Consider the following 21,175-nt stretch of genomic DNA (forward strand, 5'->3'; position numbering starts at 1 on the left):
ACATCCTTATTATTTCTATTCTGCTTACTTTGCATTTACTTTATTGTAATTTTTCTATGTTTTTAAAATGGAAGTTTACACTAGGATTAGACTCTGATTGGAGATAGTTATTATTTTCTAATACAAGCATTTACTGTCATAATTTTTCTCTCTTACCACTTTAGTTGTGTCCAAAATGTTTTGGACACAAATAAAAACATGTTTTTATTTTCATTCAGTTCAAAATATTTTTCTAATTTCCTTCTAATTTCTTCTTCCACCTATGGGTTATTTAGAAGTGTGTTTTTAAACTTTCCAAGTATTTCCATTTTTCCTTGGTATCTTTGTGTTATATATTTCTAGTTCAATTTCTTTGGGGCTGGAGAACCTACTTTGAATCGTTTCAGTTATTTTATCTTTGTTGCGATTTGTTTTATTGCCCCGTATAGAGATTGTCTGGATGAACGCTTTGTGTGCACTTGAAAGCGCTACACGTTCTGCTGTTGGTGGGTGGTGCATCCTACCGTGTGAGGAACTGCCAGACTGTTGGCCAAAGCAGCTGGACCGTTTTACATCCCCACCAACGGTACACAGGGGCTCCGATTTATCCGCCTCTTCACCAGGACTTATTATTTTCTGTTTTGTGTTGTTTGCTTTTGGGGTTGTTAAAAAATTTATTTATTTTATTTTTGACTGCACTGGGTCTTTGTTGCTGCGCGCAGGCTTTCTCTAGTTGCGGCGAGCGGGGGCTACTCTTCGTTGTGGTGCGTGGGCTTCTCATTGTGGTGGCTTCTCTTGTGAAGCATGGGCCCTAGGCGTGTGGGCTCAGTAGTTGTGGCTCACGGGCTCAGTAGTTGTGGCTCGTGGGCTCTAGAGCACAGGCTCCGTAGTTGTGGCTCACAGGCTCTGTAGTTGTGGCTCGTGGGCTCTAGAGCACAGGCTCCGTAGTTGTGGCTCACAGGCTCTGTAGTTGTGGCTCGTGGGCTCTAGAGCACAGCCTCCGTAGTTGTGGCTCACAGGCTCTGTAGTTGTGGCTCGTGGGCTCTAGAGCACAGGCTCTGTAGTTGTGGCTCACAGGCTTAGTTGCACCGTGGCACATGGGATCTTCCTGGACCAGGGCTCGAACCCGTGTCCCCTGCATCGGCAGGCAGATTCTTAACCAACGCTCCACCAGGGAAGTCCCATGTTTTATTAATTTTGAACAGTCCTCTGTCATTTGTTTCTTTATACATTTTTTCACCTGTTCTCTGCCCCTGTTTACTCTGTGACCCCACCTGTCTATATGTTAGGCTGCTTGCTATTGCCTGATGGTTTTAGAGACTGTTTTGTTTTATTTTTTCTTTCTGTGTTTCATACTGGATACTGTCCATTGGCCTATCTTCCTGTTCACTGAGTCTTTTCCTCAGTGCTGTCAATTCCACTGATGAGCCAGTCAAAGAATCTGTCACCTCCGAAAGCATGTTTATTATTACCTATGTGTCCATTTGAGCCTTTCTTATAGTTTCCATTTCTCTGCTGTAATTCTCCATCTTTTCATCCACGTTGTCCACCTTTTCCACTAGATGCTCCAACATAAGATTTGGAGTTACTTAAATTTTCTGTCCGGCAGTTGCAACAACTTAGCATCTCTGGATCTAGTTCTCTTGGGTGCTTTATTTGTTGACAGTGGGTTGTTTTCCTTGCTTTTTTCTGAGTCTCATAATTTTTGATTAAATGTCAGACATTGTCTGTGGAAGAACAGTGGGGGCTGAGGGAAAAAATATCCTGCCCAGAAATGGGCGTGTCTCTTGTTGGGTTAGGGTGTGGGTTTGAGGCAACCCAGGCAGGAGCAGTGTGGGTCGGGGTGTGTTGTTTCGGTTGGTGCCCTCCAGCGGTGGTGGCCCCGTGCTGTGTGCAGTGTGGTGCCCGGGGGTTGGAGGGGTTATTCTACGTTCCCACTCCACGCTTAGCTTTTGGAGCTCTGCACACCTACACTGCAGAAGGGTCTCTTTCTGCACCCTGGCCCCTCACCCAGCACTGGACTGCTGTTGCTTGTACCCAGTGCAAGCTTGTTTGGGGGAAGGGGGTCTTCATTCTTCTGGTCCAGCCTTAGAGGAATCAAGGCCCATGTGCCTGAACTTGAGGGGGGTCTTCTCAGCCTTCCCACCCCTTCCCCCAGCCGCCGGGCTCTGCTTTGTGTCACTGCAGGATCCCGAACCCCAGGGCCTCCCTCTCCTTCCCCAGGAGCAGGTGTTTTTGGCTTCCACTCTTACCCTAGAGGCAGGGGTCTTCTCCTAGTTCCCGGGCAGAAGGGAAAGAGGGGCTTTCCTCTCACCCTCTCCCCGTGACCCTGAGGACAAGCGGGTTTGCTGCTCTCCTCCTAATGGCTTAAGGCTTCTGCTCTGCCTGGAAGAGGGGCCTGGAATTGGGGAGTGTCTGGTTCCCTCCCAGCGGCAGCCACCTGCTCCTGCATCCTGCACCACGGGGTCAGGGTGCGGGGGGAGCGGAAGCCCTCCAGCCTCTGTCCTGCCCTCAGCCCTCCTCAGATTTGGGCTCCAGCAATTCCAGGCCCCCTGGAATGTGCCAACCCACACTCAGCCCTTGGAAACATGTTGAAGTTGGAGCTCATTTCTCCTTCCCCCTGATCTCTGCCGGAGGTGAAGCGGCTCAGGTGCCTCTGTTCCCTTGGGTGGGCTGCTCACCGTCTGGTTCTCTTGGGACCTGAATTTTTCTGGGCCCAAAGAAAGATATGATTTGGTAGATTATTCTCAGGATGGGAGGAACGTTCTCTCGTGATTTTCTACATCTTAAGCAGAGGAAGTTTTCTCATATGTTTTTAAAATCACTTTTCTTTCCTTTTTTGCAAATTATCTCTTTTGACAGTTACCTGTTTATCTTGTGACTTAGTGTTGCCATTGAGTTTCACAATCTCCTAATATAGTAAAGACACTTTTTTGTTGCGTTCACTGCAAATATCGTTTCAACTTGTTTTTAGCTTCTTAATTGCATCACACTGGTAATAAAGAGATGTGAAATTTTAATGCAGTGGAATCTATTGATCTTTCCTTGTGTGAATTCCTTTTATCTTCTTTAAGCCTAGAAAATCCTCTCTCCAGAGCTTTGAGAAATGCTCCTTTCTACTCTCCCCACTAGTATTAATGACTTGATTTCTCACCCTTAATTCTCTTAATCCATTTAGAATTTTATGTTAGGAAGTCAGTATTCCGTAGATTTATTTCCTTTCAGCTAATCTCCCGGTACTTATGACTCATACCCTTCCCCTTGTCGTTGAATATAATGTATTATGCTCTTGCATGTAACATAGGGCCTATTTCTGAACCACGAAATCTTTTTCAGTCACCTGGCTATTCATGAGATCGGGTTTTCTTCTTCTTAGTAAAGTTACATGTTTAGACTAAAGAAATTATTTTTCTGTTGGAAAAACATTTGCCACGTTTCTCCCAGGCCCATGTCAAACTGCTCTCAGGGCAGCTCAGTCAGAAGCCTCGGAGTGTGGTGGAGAGGACTCGGTCCTCTCGCTGCTGGAACTGTGCAGCCCGCTGCCGGGCCTCCGTGGAGACAGACATGTAACATGGCCACCGAGTTGCCGTCCAGCCCTCCAGGCCATCAGGTTAGGTGTGCACAGTGGTGCTCAGTCCTCACGGGGACGTCGGCCCGAGGGGCCGGGGATGCAGGGCAGTTGCAGGAGGACGTGGCCCAAATGCCCGCAGTCTCACCCGGCCACACCGCCTGCTCCCTCCCCGCTCACATGGTGGCCTCAGGGAGGGGTGGGGGACTTCCTTGTGACCAGGGGACCGAGGAAGAGAGGGCGCGGGCCTGGTGCACCGGTGGTTCTGCCGAAAGTGGACACTGCAGCCCTTCAGCCCCTTGCGGACTAGTGTGTGTTGATTCTCTGCTGCCCCCCAAGCAGACGCCACAACCAGCCGCGGAAAGCAGCGTAAGTGTCATCTGGGTCAGAGGACTCGGCGGGGTGGGGAGGGGGCGGCAGGCGTCAAGCCAGAGTGCAGCTGCTGGCTCCCCTGCGCCCTGGGCCGCTTCCCTGCTCACTCGGTTTGTTGGTAGAATTCACTTCCTTGTTGTCCTGGGACCCACGTCCCTGTCCTCTTGTGCCGTGTGACCTGAGGCCACTCTGAGCCCCTGGAGGCCGTGTCCGCCCTGGCTGGGGCTGCCTTCTCCACCTCAGGGCCAGCAACGTGGCCTAGTCTTCCTCAGGTCGGTGTCCTGACCTCAGCTGGGAAAGGCTCTCTGCCTTTAGGACTCATGTGGTTAGCTGCGGCCGCAGGGATGGTCGGACAATCTCCTCATCTCAGAGTCCTTAACCTTCACCACGCTGGCAAAACCCCTTCTGCCGTGGAAGGTGATGTGTTCACGGGATCCGGGATTATGACGTGGACAGTGTCGGGACGTTATCTGCCTCTCACGCTGGGTGCCCACAGCTTAACCACGACCCTCTTCCCCAAGTGAATACAGTCTGTTTTGCTGGGACGAATAGTCATGTTTCTAAGAAATCTTATATTTAAGAAACAAAAATAAGCAAATAAATAGTTTTCATGGATAAAATGTCAGGGAGCTGAAACTTTCGGGTTTACAATAACAATGTCAGTTTTCTACAAAAATCTCACTAATGACTGTACTTTGTAACTGTAAGTGTATTTTCTTACTGATAAACAGTATATAGTCGTTAATCAAGAGAGACAAAACCAAACCTGAATTTCTGGAGCAGATTCTAAGCAGGGGAGTTTGTGTCCGTAGCACAAGGTTCCAGGACCTTCTGGGTGTATCGCAGTTGGCTCGACAGCTGCTGGAGTGAATGAAGCAACAGCACCTCCTGAGAGCTGGCTGGGGCGTGGAACGCCCGGTCTGTGTGCAATGCTGGTTCCCAGGCAGCCTGCCCACCGCACACACCTCAGCTTCCTGTTTTCAAACTCCTGCTGTCAGAGAGAGCGCATCATTAATTGGGTGTTTTAGATGCTATTCTGAGCAAGTTTCCTTTTTTTCCCCTAAAGAGCTATTTTAGGAGTAAAACGCCTCTGGTTCGGGGCAGAGCTGTCCTCTCTCTGCCTGCACTGACGCAGCGGGTCCCCCTGGGCTGCCGTCAGGACCGCCCTGGCCCATTGCTCAGTGTCGTACCCACCCCCCGTGCATCTACGGACGCACGTACATCTTTCTCATACCTCTGACGAAGAACACTCCTTACCAACCAGCATAGCATTTCCCCTAAATTATGTTGCAGAACGCTAGTTCTGAGCCGTGTTCCGTGAACAAAGGGTTTCCTGAATTCCTCTAATGGCAGCTATAGAGTAACTGGTAGCCAACTTGTTCTACTACCAGAAAATACCTCTAAACCGTACGGGAGAGTGAGCCAGGCATTAACCTGTGGCCAGAGCAGAACTTGGGGGCCTGAAGAGGGGAAGACACGGGGTGCCCCGGGCGACGCCCCGCCCTCTGACTGGCGCTTTCCCATTGAGGGAACGAGAGTCTGGGTGAGGGAGAGGACTCACCGTGTGGCTATCTCACTGTGACCACGAGGCCAAGCCCGTCGTCCTGTCCACGGCCTCTGGGCATCCGCGGTGTGAGGTGCTTGTTCACATCTCTGCCCGCTTCCCCCCGGGTGGTCCGTCTGTATCTAGTTGGTTGTCAGAGCTCTTCCCGTGCTCTGGACAGTCCTTGGCGAGCGGGTGTTTAGACGTCTTCTCTGAGCCGGTGGTTTGCCTTTTCCCTCTCCTTTGTCCTTGATACAGTCCCAGCCACCCAGGTTTCCTTTATGGGCAGTGCTGTTTGTGTCCTGATGAGAAGTCTGTGCGTTTCCAAGGTCATGACGCCCCACTAGGTTTTCCCCTAGAGGATGACTGTTTCACCTCTCATGTTTATTTCTGCAGCCCGTGGGAAAGTGATATTTTGTCTGCAGTGTGAGGTAGGGGCTGCGTAGACCCCCTGTGGGCGCCCAGGCAGCAGAAGGGCCATCCTCCCCCGGCCATCGTGGTGTCCCTTCATCACACGGGTGACGGTACCCGTGTTGGCCCGCCCAGCCTGCCCCTTTGACCACAGCCTGTCCTTGTCCCACTGCCACCTCCCCATCTTTATTCAGACCCTCAGAAGGTCCAGTCCTGGTAGAGTGTGCATCCTCCAGGTCTGCCTCCATCTCCAGCTGCCTCAGTGGCCCTTGACCCTGCCGTTCCACACAGCATAGGACCAGCTGGGGCAGGGCACGTGGGTCAGCAAGGCCTTCTGTGCGACTCACAGCCCTGGGAGCTGGCCGCTAGCTTGTGAAGGCATCTCAGTGGTGATGAGACCCTTCCCTTCCGGGCAGGGGGACCACGTGTCTCTCAGGCAGATACACGGCAGGCCGTACCCCGGTCGTGCGCGAAACAGCATGCCAGATGTTGATTCGTCAGTAATAAGACATTTCTTTTAGAACAGATAGACCCTCAGCCAGACCTTGTTGAACTTCAGGAGATGTAGGAAGAGTGTCTTCAGGAAGGAGGACAAAGGAGGCTGCTTTGGTCCATCATTCTGTCTGTCTGTCTGCTCACTCACTCTATCTATCTATCCATCTCTCATCTATCTATCTATCCTTCCTATCTATCTATCTATCTATCTATCTATCACTTATTTAGATTAGCTCTTTTCCATTCATCTCGGCCACGCATGTGAGCAGAAACGACCCTGTATGTCAGCAGTCCCAGGGCTTTGTCTGTGAGTGAGGCTCTGCCCTGCCTGGGTCATTCCAGTCCTGGTCTCAAGCCGGGACGCAGGCTCAGAGGCCGGGTCCCATCCTCAGCCCAGGCTTCCTGGGGGGTCCCGAGCTGAGCGGCAGCCCCAGACCCAGCCACTCTTCTCAGCTGGGCCCAGGCATTAACACGTTTGCGGAAACACACCCCAGATACCACACTTTGAACCCTGTGTCTCGGTTCAGTGGCTGGCAGGTTTCAGAGCCAAAGAAGCTGTACGTGAGTACAAAGATGGAAAAAATGAAAGTGTTTCATTTAAACCCTTTCTGTATTTGAGGCAATGAGTGCAGTGAGCCAGTGCGGTGAGAACCAGACGGCACTGTGCCAGTGGGAGGTGACGGCCCCCGGCCCGAGTTTCCGGGTGAGCCGGACTTGGGGGGGAAATGCGAGGTTCAGGCCGCGAGGTGCAGCGAGAGGCTCTGGGGTGCCTTCTGTCTCGCCGGCTGCCCCCCAGGCCCACCAGGCCCTCCAGGAGTGGACATCATTCACCAGTGTGCCCCTGCCCTCTCCAAGGCCAGTTCTCCCATCCGTCGTGTGCACTCCCGGTGCCAGGAGGGATTCTGCAGAGGCTTCCCGAGAACCTCCTTTGCTTCCTTGCAGCCCTGACACCCCTTGCGGGGACCTGGCCTTGCCCTCGTGTGCAGCCCGTCCTGGGCTTTCAGAAACTCCTGGGACCCTTTCTGGGACTGTCCAGGATCAGCCCCCAGGGCGGTGTGAGGACGTGAGGCACCAGGCAGGCCCCGAGCGCCTGGATCCTGGGCCTTTTATGCAGCACCTGGGATGCACAAAGGCCCGTTGGTTTGGTTGTGCAGTGGTGGGGACAGTGGTCTTCAAGCAGCAAGACGCGCACCCACTGTGCACACTTAGAGGGCTTTCCGAGGGGGCGTGTGGGCTGCACGCAGCTCCCTCTTCATCTCCCCCCGCCCCCCACCGGCTCTACAAAGCCAGGCAGACCCTCCCCTCCCCAGGTGGACAGCTCTTGGGCACCAAACACAGGGAGAAAGGAAAGCTTTAACTAAAGTACTGAGACCACCAGCCCCCTCCAGCTTACTCAGAGATGCGTTTCTAATACAATTTTACTTCTTACATTTAATAATTTATCAGAATTTGTAATTGTGCTATTTGAACCAGTTATACAGCCATAACAATTGCAATGATAACTCAACCTGAAGATAAGTTTGTATAACCTCAGTGCTGAAGGTCACAGTAAAAAATCTAAATTTCCATTTATATGCATTTTCTTGTGCTGTAAAGATGTGATAGGGTGATCAATGAAAGTCCTTCAATCAAAAAAAGGTATCCCATTGGGGGCCATATATAACCTTACTCTGTGTGGTTGGTAGAATTTCAAAAAGAAGAGGAATAATGTAAAGATTCTACTAAAGAAGAGGTTGTTGACATATTTTTTAAATCGATGACAGTAGGTTTCCAATCACTGTTCTAGTTTAGACAACTTTCATTGCTCTCTTTCCAGTTCACGAGCCCCTTCTTCTTCGATGTATAATTCTGATGTTAACACCATCCAGCGTATTTCTCGTCTCAGACACGGTGTTTTATCTCCGTGTTATTGAGTTGGATCCTTCAGCATTTACTCCATGTCTCTTCTTCACCTGCTGCTGTTTCCTCTACCTTCTGGAGCTGTGATTTTATCAATACTGGCTGTTTTAACATCCTGGTCTACTAATTCTCACATCTGCCTCACGTCTACATTTCTTTCTATTAGTTGTTTTTCTTTCCCCCTCTCATTAGGTCCTATTTCCCTCCTTCTTTGCATGCCTGGTCATTTTTGATTGAATGCCGGACATTGTGATTTTATGTTGTTGGGGCTGAATTCTTTGTGTTCCTTTAAATATCTGAGCATTGTTCTGGGCGCAGGTGAGCCACTTGGGAAGAGTGTGTTGCTTTTGAGGCTTTTCCTTTCAGCTTTTCTGAGTCAGAAACGGAGCAGCCTTCAGCCTCGGCTAACGTGGCTCACTCTTGAGGTCACCCTGCTGGGCTCTGTCTCCGCTGCCTCAGGACCACAAGCCTTCAGGGGAATCCACCAGGCCACGCTGTGCCATGTGTTGTGGGGACAGCAGGCCTGGACCAGGCGCTCCTTGGGGGACGTGCGCCCTCTGAACCCCAGTTTCCTCATCTGAAGAACCAGGTTTTGGCCGGTGATCCTGAGAGTCTTTCCTGGACATCTGGTGGTTACACGTCTCCATTTTTATTTTATTTTTTTAATTTAATTTTATTTTTAAAATTTATTTTATTTATTTATTATCTTTGGCTGTGTTGGGTCCTCGTTGCTGCGCACAGGCTTTCTCTAGTTGCGGTGAGCGGGGGCTACTCTTTGTTGCGGTGTGCAGGCTTCTCATTGTGGTGGTTTCTCTTGTTGTGGAGCACGGGCTCTAGGCGCGCGGGCTCAGTAGTTGTGGCTCGCAGGCTCTAGAGCACAAGCTCAGTAGTTGCAGCACACTGGCTCAGTAGTTGTGGCTCGTGGGCTCTAGAGCGCAGGCTCAGTAGTTGTGGCGCACGGGCTTAGTTGCTCTGCAGCGTGTGGGATCTTCCCGGACCAGGGCTCAAACCCGTGTCCCCTGCACTGGCAGGAGGATTCTTAACCACTGCACCACCAGGGAAACCCACACGCCTCCATTTTTAAACGTGATTGGGCAGGTGATGGGTAGAAGCAAAGCTGTGTATAAACCCGGTTCTGTTGTTTTCAAAACTCTTGCGCTGCCACCTGGAAGACATTTACAGCGCTCAGTGGTTCACTTTATAAAGTCATAGCTGCTGCCAGTTCTTGTGTCTCAGGAGGGACATCCAGGGGTTAATGTCAGGTAAGCCTTCCTCCCTGGACCAAATTAAAGCGCCTTATACAGCACGTGTTTTCCCCCAAGAGCCGTTCACTCAAGTGCGGGGGTGATGACCCTTTCCTCAAACAGGTGGGTGGTTTCTACAATCATTTAATATCATGTCTGTCTTCGATCCTGAGACTTGAGCTGGAAAATTTCAAATCGTGCTTGTGATTTAAATTATAACTGAAACAGTCGTAAATACAAGTCCAAGACTTCCTTCTTTGCTCACAAAGTTGTGGCAGGCCTTCTGCCTCCAGGAAGACGGAGCAGACATGCTTCTCCTGTTCCTCCTGTCAAGACAAGAAAAGCTCTGCACATCGGGTCTAAAGCAAACATAAGGAGACTCTGAAAGGGGGCATGAAGGAGGCACCCGGCTAGGGTCCTCGAGACCCAAGCAGATACAGCGCAGAGAGCTCCCTGGGTTTCCCTGGCCTCGTACATTCCGGCGTTGGGAGTTGAAGAAGCCAAGTCAGACATACCAACAGGCACAGACAGAAACAGCCCCAAGAAAAGCCTGCTCTCTCTGGCCAAAGGGCCAGCAGCAGAACAGCCGAGAACAGCCTAGCAACAGACGTCTTACTGAAGAGGATGTACAGATGGCGGATGAGAACATGAAAAGACGTTACCAATAGTGGTTAGGGAAATGCCAGTGAAAACCACCGTAAGACATAAATCGTACCAATGTTTTCTTAGGTCAATCTCCCAAGGCAGTAGAAATAAAAACAAAAATAAGCAAATGGGACCTGATCAAACTTACAGACTTGTGCACAGGAAGGGAAACCATAAGCAAAAGGAAAAGACAACCTATGGAATGGGAGAAAATGTTTGCAAACGATGTGAGCGACAAGGGCTTAGTTTCCAGAATATACAAACGGCACGTACAACTCAATAGCAAAAAAACAAACAACCCAATTGGAAAATGGGCAAAACGCATCTCCCCATACCTGGCAAACACATGCAATATTGCCTCACGAACTGATTGCTTCTCTGAGGTACCTACCAGTGTATTTGGGGAGAAGCTTCGAGAACAAGTTGAGGAGCGGCCGTCCTTCTATGAGACTGGAGAGATTCCACGAAAGAATCTGGATGTCATGAAGGAGGCAATGGTTCAGGCAGAGGAAGCAGCTGCTGAGATTACTAGGAAGCTGGAGAAACAGGAGAAGAAACGCTTGAAGAAGGAAAGTAAAAGGCTGGCTGCGATGGCCCCGGCGTCTTCAGAAAACAGCAGTAGGACCCCGGAGGAAGGTAAGGGGACAATGAAAGACCCAAAAGGAAGCAAAAGCAAAAGCCCCAGGAAGCGCCTCAGGAGAATGGAATGGAAGCGTCCCAGAATGGAATGGAATGGAAGACCCTCTGTCTCCTCCAAACCCAGAAAAGAGAAATCTTTTCCCAAGGAGCAGCTGGTTAGTAGTGATCCTGAAGAGACAGCTGGAGTGGAAGTCTCCCCAAGAGGAAGAAATCTTTCCCCAAAGAGGAACCAGAGAGGGACCCTGAAGAGTCAGGACACGAAGGTCCCCGAGAAAAAGAGGGAATTCTCTTCCAAGGAGAAGCCCCTCAGCAGTGAACCTGAGGAGGCTGCTGCCAGCAAGAGCCGCAGCTCCAGGACAAAGAGGAAAGCTCCGAAGCTCCTCCAGGGAGAGGAGATGGACGCTTCCCTAGTGGGGCACAGCTGGCAGGGACATTTCCCAACCATCCCCTATAGCCCAATAAAAACAACAACAACAACAACAACAAATGGGCAAAAGACCTGAACAGACATTCCTCCAAAGAAGACATACAGGTGGCCGACAGGCACATGAAAAGATGCTCAACGTCGCTAATTATTAGAGAAATGCAGATCAAGACTACAATGAGGCATCACCTCACACGGGTCAGAACGGCCGTAATTTAAAAGTCTACAAATGACAAATGCTGGAGGGTGTGCAGAAAAGGGAGCCCTACACTGTTGATGGGAATGTAAATTAGTGTAGCCACTATGGAAAACAGTACGGAGGTTCCTCAGAAAACTAAAAACAGAACTACCATATGATCCAGCAATCCCACTCCTGGGCATATATCCAGACAAAACTATAATTCAAAAAGATACCTGCACCTCTGTGTTCATAGCAGCACTATTCACAATAGCCAAGACATGGAAACAACCTAAATGTCCATCGACAGATGAATGGATAAAGAAGATGGGGTACATATATACAGTGGAATACTACTCAGCCATAAAAAAGAATGAAATAATGCCATTTGCAGCAACATGGATGCAACTAGAGATTATCATACTAAGTGAAGTAAGTCAGAAAGAGAAAGACAAATACCATATGATATCACTTATATGTGGAATCTAAAATATGACACAAGTGAACCTATCTACAAAACAGAAACAGACTCACAAACATAGAAAACAGACTTGTGGTTGCCAAGGGGGAAGTGGGTGGGGGAGGGATGGATTGGGAGTTATGGATTAGCAGATGCAAACTCTTATATATAGAATGGATAAACAGAAAAGTCCTACTATATAGCACAGGGAACTATATTCAATATCTTTGGATAAACCATAATGAAAAAGAATATAAAAAAAGAATGTATATATATATATATATATATGTATAACTGAGTCACTTTGCTGTACAGCAGAAACTAACACAACATTGTAAATCAACTATACCTCATTAAAAAAATAAAACCACAATGAGATGCCACCTATCGGAATGGCTAAAATCAAAAATAGCAACCCCAAGTGCTGGCGAGGATGCAGACAGACCAGATCCCTCACGTGCTGGGGCAGGGGTGTCAGGTGGTGCGGCCCCTCTGGAAAGCAGTTTGCAGTTTCTCAAGTGACTAAACATTCAACTGTGTACGATCCAGCAGTTGTACGTCTAGGCATTTGTATCAGAGAAATGAAGACTTATGTTCACACAACAGTCTGCCTGTGTTTATGGCATCCTTGTCCGTAATAACCCAAAACTGGAAGCAGCCCAGGTGTCCTTCAGTGGGTGAGTGGATAACGTGACCACACTACGAGTGCTACGTACACAGCAGTAAACACGAACGAACATGAACTCTACACACACAACTTGGATGGATCTCCAGAATTACGCTGAGTGAAAAAAACGTGATTCCAAAAGGTCACATACTATACGATTTCGTTTCTATAACATTCTTGAAATGACAAAATTATAGAAATGGAGAGCAGATTTGTGGTTGCCAGGGGCTAAGGAGGGGATAAAGGTTGGGTTTAAAAGGCAACAGGAGGGATCCTCGTGGAGAGAGGGTGTTCCGTAACCTGACATTTCCAAAATCAGTGTCCTGGTCATGATTCTTAGTTTCTCAAGATGCTTCCGTGGTGGGAACTGCACTGAGGGTACGTGGGATCTCTCTGTATTCGTTCACATGGCTGCACCTGAATCTACAGTCATCTCGAAGTTTATTTAAGAATAAGTCGTGGTAGCTCTAGGGAAGTTCAGTGTTCTAACTCATTCACGGTGAGTCAAAAGTGCAGCCTCGAATCACACACATCTCCTTCCAACAAAAAGGGAAATGCATTGGATTCAGTCCTGTAAACCAGAAATGATGACTCACCATCAAATTTATAGATAAAAATATGGGTGTGTTGAGGTCACAGCAAAGATCTTGCGGCTGAACCACGGGCCTTGTGAGAAGAACCGGCATCTTCTCCACTGGAGGATCTTATCGTCTGTTGTGATGGTCACCGTGGTGGGAGCACAGATGTCCCCCAGGCCCTGTAGAAGCACCCCCCCCCCCCCCCCCGCCGATGCATCCAGTAGGACGCATGTCAGGTGGGTCGGCAATCTCACCAGGCACGGGTGGCTGCCGCCTGGAGCCCCGTCTGGCTCTTCCTCTCCTATGGCCTGTCTTCACAGTAACCTCCTGCCAGGTGAGGGGCGCTTGGGCTGAGGAGGGGACTCCTTACCCAGACGCTTCTCTCCCGGAGCTGGATTTCCTATACCTGATGACGACCAAGAACAGGGTCTCTGCCCACCACATGGACTCCTGGGCACTTCCTCCTCCTGGAGAGCCTGGACCACATTGAATAGGCTTTCTTGGGAGAGTCTCGTGCTTTTGGGGGCTTGAGAATCATTTTCTAAAATATCTCTGGGAGGTCGTGCGCCTGGTAGCAGGACAGAGTGGGCAGGGAAAGGGGACCACCCTGGTCCGTTCAGCTGTAACTTCCCGGCCAGGTGGGCCATGCCTGGTTCCTAGCGTTCTTCACAGCAGTTCCCACCAGAACCCGGAGGGAGGATATGGGAAAGCTTCCTTTCCTTCCCTTCTTCCTTTCATCAAACACCACCACCCTATTTTCTGCAAACTCCATTTCCAGTCAGGGTTTGTGCAAGATCAACACACGTTTGACTCCTTGGAGAATGTTGCAGTTAGAATGTTGCAGTTAGAAATAACAGTTACAACCCAAACCCCCAATAATTCTAATCTCTCTTAGGAGATACATTAAAAACAACGTGCGTGTTTCTAAGGGTCGCTGTCGGTTTAGCACGAGAGGAGCCCTTTCTTCACACGTCTGATTTGATTAGCAACAAAAGTCTTGCTGTTACATGCGAAGGGCATTGCGGCAGAAGTCCACCAATCCCTGACGATTTCCGGGCCGTGTCCAGTAGGATGCATGTCATTCCTGGGAGGAAATGAAGCCAGTCAGATGCTCCTTCCTGTGAATTCGCAGAAAGCCGTCCCCAAACTGGGATGTGTCTGAAGTCGGTGCAGGAAGGGGAGTTGTTTCTGAGCGCAACGCTGGGCGCACGCCATGTGGGGTGTGACACCCAGCCTTCCAGGTCAGAGAAGCACACCCGGAGCACCCCTCAGCTGCCCCCGGGCCTGCCGCCGGGCTCGGCCGTTTTTCTCCTCCTTGTACCCTCGGATGGGACGCCTCTGCCTAGGGGACCCGGTGGCCTGACTTGAAGGTTTGCCAGAAAAGTCCCTTTGATGGGGTGCTGTGCGCGGCCGCCTCTCTGGGCCTTTTGCTGAGCCGAGAAAACCCTGTGCTGGGCCGCCGTGTCCTCCTTGGGGTCAGAGCAGGATGGCAGAGGCCTCCTTGCTGGGCGGGGGAGGAGAGGGGCTGCTGCCCCGTTTGCTCAGAGCTGTTCCGACCTCAGGACGAGAGAGAGCGCGTGGGTAGGGGCTCAGGGTGCAGGAACTCGGGCGCTCGACCGAAGGCCGACGTGACTCGGCTCCCCGGGTTGTGTCCTGCGGGCACAGGCGCTGTGGCTGGCGTGGCTGCACCGGGGCCGCTCCGGCCCCTGGTCCCCATGAAGCTTCACGCTGTAGCCTCGTGCGCGCCCCTCGGACTCCTGAGCTCTGCCTCTGGCCCCTAGAAAAGTCGATTCAGCCTCAGCCTCTTTGCCCCGATAGCCCTTCGGAGGACCGTCTCCCGTCCTTCATCTGCGGGAGGCCCCAGGACGCTCAGGGGTCCGCTGTTCCCAGGTCGGCGATGGGGGGGCCAGGGGTGGAGGCCCTCCGAGCTTCTTGTCTGGGCAGCCCTCTGCCGCCGCCTGCGCCCCTGCACCACCCCGCAGCCCCCGGAGCCCGTGCTACTCCCCAGCCCCACCTCCTGGAGGCCGGGCCCTGCTGGGGGCTTCCCCGCCTGCCCCATGCTCTCCCTGTTCCGCCCAAGCAAATCTCCTCTTTCTGGAGGTCTCCAGGCGTGGGCCAGAGTCTTTGATCAACACTTACATCCAGCCTTGCATGACCAGTTGATTTCCCTCTCTGGGGGATGTTGATGTTTTCCAAGAAAAATGAATTTTAATGGGAAAGGGGTCTCTTCAGGGCTCCTCTGGGGCCCATGGCTGGCCTGTTCCAGGGAGTAAAATGTGTCCGCTCTGAGCCACAGACCCTCGCCAGCCCTGCCGCCAGGCTCGCGGTGAGGTGAGGGTCCTGCCTGGGGAGGAAGGCGCCTGGAACCCGCACCCCAGCCCGGTCTGAGGGCCCCACAGCCTACGCCCTGTGTGTCCGCCCCGCTGCCACCGGGGCCTGGACCTGTGCCCGCTCCTCCGGCCATTGGTCCCGTGGCCTGTACTTTGGAGGTCCCTGTGGGATGTGACAGGTGCCTCTGACCCTCCCGCACCTTGGATTTCCATGGAATTGACAAGATCAGAAGCATCAGGTACATCCTTTCTTCTCCGTAGATAAACTGCTTAACCCAGAAAGAGTCCATGTAAATACGACCAGCTTTGCAAGGTCAAAACCCCGTTATGACCCTGGCCGCTCACCCATCGCTGGGGCGTCACCCCGGCTGCGGTCTGCCTGTTGGCGGTTGCCTTCTTCCCGTACGTCGGGGGCAGCGCACCAGCCCGGAGTCTCCACGTGGAGAAACGCTGGATGGAGGCCAGCAGGACAGGTGGGGGCCAGGCATACGGACCGGCTTCCTGTGGCGACTGTTGCATGGTACAGACATGCTCGTGGACCGCGAGCTTTGTCTCCTCTCTCAACCCTCCCAACACAAAATGACTTCTTCAGAGAGATCAGAACAGACCTCTTCTGCTTGTTTTATTACCTCCTTGGAGACCCCAAGACAGAGGCGGACAGACTGCGCTGTGGATCCGATAATTTAACAACTTCTGACCAAAGCGCGGCAAACGCGGTTGGTCTGGGTCTCGAGTGGGAGCTGGGTTGGTGCAGGGAGCACGAGAGGACTTGGTGAAATCCCCCACCCCCTCTCCTGCACCCCTGGGCTTCCCATGTAGGCACACGACACTCATATTTGGGAGGGTCTCATTCAACGGCAAAGATTTAAGGCGCCCGGCACCGCGACGCAGACTCCGATTACGGGAGCAGAGTGACTTGAGGGTGCTTAAGTGAGTATCAGGCGGGCTGCAGCCTGGTCACCGCCCCACGCATGGCCGGTCGGACATCGCCCCTCCCCTTCCCACCAGCACTGCAGCTCCCAACCATGAACTGAGCGGGCGGGAGGCCCAAGGCCTGACCCTGAGTCTGGGGGCGGTTCCACATCTGAGGTTCAGACAGCGTGGTCTGTGGCTCCACGTGGAGGGGCGGCTCCGGCCCACCCGAGACCTGGTGGTAGGGCTGGCACAGCACTGCTCTGATCCCTCCAGAGGGCAGTGGCGCTTCCTGGCAGGAGTGCCCACCCGGCGGCCAGAGCATACAGGAGAGCCCGAGGCCTTCCATGCGCTGGGCCCCGAGGCCACAGAGGGCTCCGTGGACGTTCGTGAGTCGCCACGCGGAGCTGTCAGAGCTGGGGCGGCGTGTGCAGGGCTGGCTGCGGCTCAGGGGTGGGGCTGCCTGGCGGGAAAGGAGAGCAGGTGCTGGGAGGGTGGGTCCTAGCGTGGGCGCCCCATCATGGGAGGTGGCCGAGAGAAAGGGGGGCAGGCAGTGGAGCCCCCGCGGATGTGTCTGCGTTTAGCAAGCTGCTCCAGTTTCCCCAAGGGAGGGACAGGCACGCCCCCCCATCCCCACCCTGACCGCCCAGCATCCAGTCTCCGTGCAGGCGGCCCCGCCTGCTGCGACCTGTGACCGCCATCCCTGCAGGATCCGCGCTCGGCCCTTGGCCCGTCAGCTGCTGTGAGGGCCCCACCCTGGGTGGGCAGCTTGGGCTTCACGGGCGGGCTGAGGGTCTCAGCCAGGGAGGGAGAGCCCTTGGCAGACAGCGGTGGGGCTGAGCCTGGTGAATGCAGCCCCCGTGCGGATCCAGGCCCACGCTGGGCAGACAGGGTGGCCACGAGGGCCCTGTCCAGTGGGTGCCCGTGGTGTCCTTCTCAGACGGCCCCAGGCCTGTGCTCCCAGTGGCTAATCACAGGCCTCCTCGGACGAGAGCACAGCCCTGGCACGAGCCAGCTGAACCCCCGGCATCCCCGAGGTGGAGGGCTTCGCAGTGCTGGCCGAGACCTCACCACTCCCAAAGCCTCTGTCTCCCCTCTGTCCGCCCTTTCTTTCTCCTGGGGTGGCAGGAAGGACATGGAAGTATGTGTTACATACGTAGCATCCGTGAGACTATGTGCTTTGTGGGTGTGGGTGTGTGTGCGGCGAAGCCACAGGGTGCAGAGAAGCACGTAACAGGGACCAGGGGACCCTGAAGCCGCCCGGGCACACGTGGCCTCCATGTCACGGGAGCCCCGTTTCCCTCTAACGTGGGCAGCGGTGCCCGTGGGGAAGTGTGGTGACCCCGTCTACCGAAGCACCGACTCCCCAAAGGCCCAAAGCGGACGCGCTCAGTACAGATAGGATGCGGGGCAGAGGGGGAGACCCCCGTGCTGCTCCCCGGGAGTCGCCCTGAAGAGTGCCCCCGGAGGACGGGCGTGGCCCGGGCAGGAGAGGCCCTGGACGCCCTGCCTCGGGTGTGGGCGAGTGGGACCCCTCACGTGCTCCCAGCGGGCTCTGGGGAGATTTACTTTGTCCACACTCATTTCCATAAATAACGAGGTCAAGACACTTACCGTATTTGTGCCTAAATGGATGTTGGAGAAAACTGTGAACTTGCCTTTAGGGAGACGCCAGGCTGGGGCTGAAGATCTATTACTGCGTCGAAAGCTCTCGGTGCTGGGAGGCCGGGGCCAGGGTGGAGGCCGCTCGGCCCCTGGGGGTCTGAGCCAGCCAGAGCTGACGCCGTCTGCATCGAGCCCTCGGGAGGAAATAAAGGTGGACTGTGTTCGGGACCAGCCCGAGGCTGGGTGGGCGGGGCCTGGCTGGGGGCGGGGCGCGGAGGGCCCCTCTGCTGCCGTCCAGTGGGGCGCCCCACCTCCAGCGTCTCCCTCAATGTTACCCTGCCCTTGGTTACCTGTTAGACGGCTGGTGATGCTGCCTCTCTATCCAGGAACGGCCTGCAGAGTTTCATTTAAAAATAAGTAAAGAATAACAAGACCATTTTCAGAAAACATCGAGTAACTAGCAGTTGGGGAGGAGCTCGCACAGGCGCTGGGAATTCACTGCGATGGCAGGACACGGGGAGGCGGGAGGGTAGGGCCGGGGGACTGGGTCCTGGCACAGTTGCCCGTGAGACGGCGTGGAGAACAGGCTGGAGAGGGTGACGGGGGGGGGGGGGGGGGGAGTAGGGAGGGTGGGGCTTGGTCCAGGGGAGTCGCTGTGAGACCGGGCCTGGGGACACTGCAGGGCAGCCATGGGGCCAGGTCCCTACTCACAGAAGGCTGAGGGCTGGCTGACGGCACGGCCCCCCACCCAGAGCTCCTGGCCAGTGGGTCCCAGTGGTCCCCCAGGACCTCCCAGACCAGGGCCTCCCAGACCAGGCCTTGAAGAGCCTCACCAGGTGGACGGGACCCGCTGTGCACCTCAGCACGGGTGTCTAAAGCACAGGATGGAGGCCTTGGGGGACACTGGGGGCACTCTTGTATCTCTCTGTGCGGGTGAGGAAACTGAGGCACGGGGTGTCGCGGGGAATGAGTGCAGAGCAGGGCTCAGCCTGCCTCTGCTTTTTCATCCAGGCGAAGTTGGGGGATGCACCCAGTTCCCACACTTGCGCCGGCGCGAGGACACAGGAGGAGGGAGGGGCAGCCCCAGGCCTGGGGGCAGCAGGTTCGGGCACGGGGCGGGGTGCTGGATGAGCCGGCCTGGGGCGGGGCGCTGGCACCCGGGGGGGGCCCAGGGCACGTGCTCACCCGCTGAGTTGGCTCGGGCACCTGGGCTGAGGGTGTCACCCCTTCCGAGGTGAAGTTTGTAGGCCCCGTGGAGGGGCCCAGGGGTCCCAGCCGCCACTCCCTTTGGTGTTTCTAACCCACTGTTCCCATCAGGCTGCCACACACCCTTGTATGAAAGGCGGGCCTTAACTTTGGGTCCCCCGGTGTCTTATTCCAAAGGGGCAAAGAGCAAACATTCATTAAGCGCTGGTCACATGTGCGGCAGGGGACTTGCTCTAGCTTTGGGGGGGTCCCCGTCAGGGGTGCTGTGCAGAGCGCAGAAGGCCCCTGCGGCCTGGGGCTGTGACCTGGCGGGCAGTCAGGAGCCAGCGTGGCCCCGCCCACCCTGCCCGCGGCGCCGAGCTCAGGCCTGCTCACCAGGTGTGCTTCCCCTCCAGGTGACTGAGAAAATGTAGCGGAGCCCAGCTCGGCGTGCACAGCCCAGCCCGGACGAGCGGCCCGCCCCGAGCGCCCCTCGGGCCACCCTCACCATGTCCAAGAAGGGCGCGGGCGGCCGAAGCAAGGGGGACAAGGCAGAGGTCCTCGCGGCGCTGCAGGCCGCCAACGAGGAGCTGCGGGCCAAGCTCACTGAGATCCAGATCGAGCTGCAGCAGGAGAAGAGCAAGGTGGGCCCCGCGCCCCCCCGCGCCCCCACCACCTCACCACGCCTTCCTGGGCCCCCCGCCTCGCCACGCCTTCCTGAGCCCCCGAGCCCCCCTCCCGCCTCGCCACGCCTTCCTGGGCCCCCCGCGCCCCCCCCCCCCCCCCCCCCCGCCTCCCCACGCCTTCCTGGGCCCCTCCGCGCCGCCCACCGCCTCGCCACGCCTTCCTGGGCCCCCCGCGCCCCCCCCCCCCCCCGCCTCGCCACGCCTTCCTGGGCCTCCCGCGCCGCCCCCCGCACCCCCCCCCCCCGCCCCCGCCTCGCCACGCCTTCCTGGGCCCCCCGCGCCGCCCACCGCCTCGCCACGCCTTCCTGGGCCCCTCCGCGCCGCCCACCGCCTCGCCACGCCTTCCTGGGCGCCCCCGCGCCGCCCCCCGCCCCCCCCCCCGCCTCGCCACGCCTTCCTGGGCCCCCCTGCGCCGCCCCCCCCCCCCCCCCCGCCTCGCCATGCCTTCCTAGGCCTCCCGCGCCGCCTCCCGCGCCCCCCCGCGCCCCCCTCCGCGCCCCCCCCCGCCTCGCCACGCCTTCCTGGGTCCCCCGCGCCCCCCCCACCTCGCCACGCCTTCCTGGGCCCACCGCACCGCCCCCCGCGCCCCCCCCACCCCCGCCTCGCCACGCCTTCCTGGGCCCCCCGCGCCGCCCACCGCCTCTCCACGCTTTCCTGGGCCCCCAGGGTTCGCCCGGAGCGGGGTGGAGCCAGGTCTCTGCAGATGTGCCAGCCCAGGTGGTCTCCGGGCAGCTCGGGAGGATAGACAGCGCCGGGGAGGGGGCTCCAGACCCCTGGAGGGGTGTGCGGACACGGGCCTGACCCGCGGGAGCAGCCCTGGTCCTCAGCGTGTGGGCCGAGGGGCCTTGTCCAACCACACCGTCCCTGGAACGGTGCCGCTTCCCCCTGAACTGTTCACAGTGGAATTTCACCCAAATATAACAGCCCCAAAGCAAACAGCCAGGCCCTGGGCTCAAGGCCTCCAGGTGTTGGGAGGCAGCTCTCCTAACCGACCCACTTGGAAGCGTCGGTCCCAGACCCCAGTGGGCAGCCCTGTGATGACCCCCTGCCCCGACACCCAGCCCTCGGGGGTCCTTGCAGCCTGCAGAGAAGGCTGGGCTTGTGCTGCGGCTGAGGGGGTCCTGGTCAGAGGATGCCCTCCCCTCTCAGTGCCAGGCCAGGCCCGGGGGGCCGTCTCCCCCTCCCACGCTTCCCTCCCTCTCTGTCACCTCCATCCTCTCTTCGCTTCCCACCCAGGAGCCACTAGGAAGTACATGGGCTCTTGGGAAGGAGATGCAAAGAAGAGAAAATCTGGGGAGAGGGAGGCGTGGGGAGGGGAGAACACCAGGGCGGGCTTCTCTCCCGGAGAGTTTGAA

The 21,175-nt window shown here is 55.4% G+C and overlaps 2 protein-coding genes and 1 pseudogene across 32 annotated transcripts in view; 2 read left to right on the forward strand and 1 right to left on the reverse strand.

Annotated features, from left to right (window-relative positions):
- The window catches only part of BNIP3 (BCL2 interacting protein 3), a 547,174-nt gene that overhangs the window by 62,650 nt on the left and 463,349 nt on the right, over positions 1–21,175 (reverse strand). The gene's annotated exons all lie outside the window — the stretch shown is intronic.
- JAKMIP3 (Janus kinase and microtubule interacting protein 3) overlaps positions 1–21,175 on the forward strand; it is a 105,781-nt gene that overhangs the window by 27,818 nt on the left and 56,788 nt on the right. For all 30 annotated transcript variants that reach the window (XM_049697487.1, XM_049697486.1, XM_049697492.1 and 27 more), the window contains one exon: positions 19,551–19,778. In XM_049697487.1, coding sequence (XP_049553444.1) covers positions 19,644–19,778 — 135 coding nt within the window. In that variant the 5' untranslated portion in view covers positions 19,551–19,643. The remainder of the gene's footprint in view (positions 1–19,550; positions 19,779–21,175) is intronic.
- On the forward strand, positions 10,044–16,004 carry LOC125961142 (nucleolar protein 56-like; annotated as a pseudogene).

This window comes from Orcinus orca, chromosome 14, assembly GCF_937001465.1.
Source record: "Orcinus orca chromosome 14, mOrcOrc1.1, whole genome shotgun sequence".
NCBI classification, from domain to species: Eukaryota; Metazoa; Chordata; class Mammalia; order Artiodactyla; family Delphinidae; genus Orcinus; species Orcinus orca.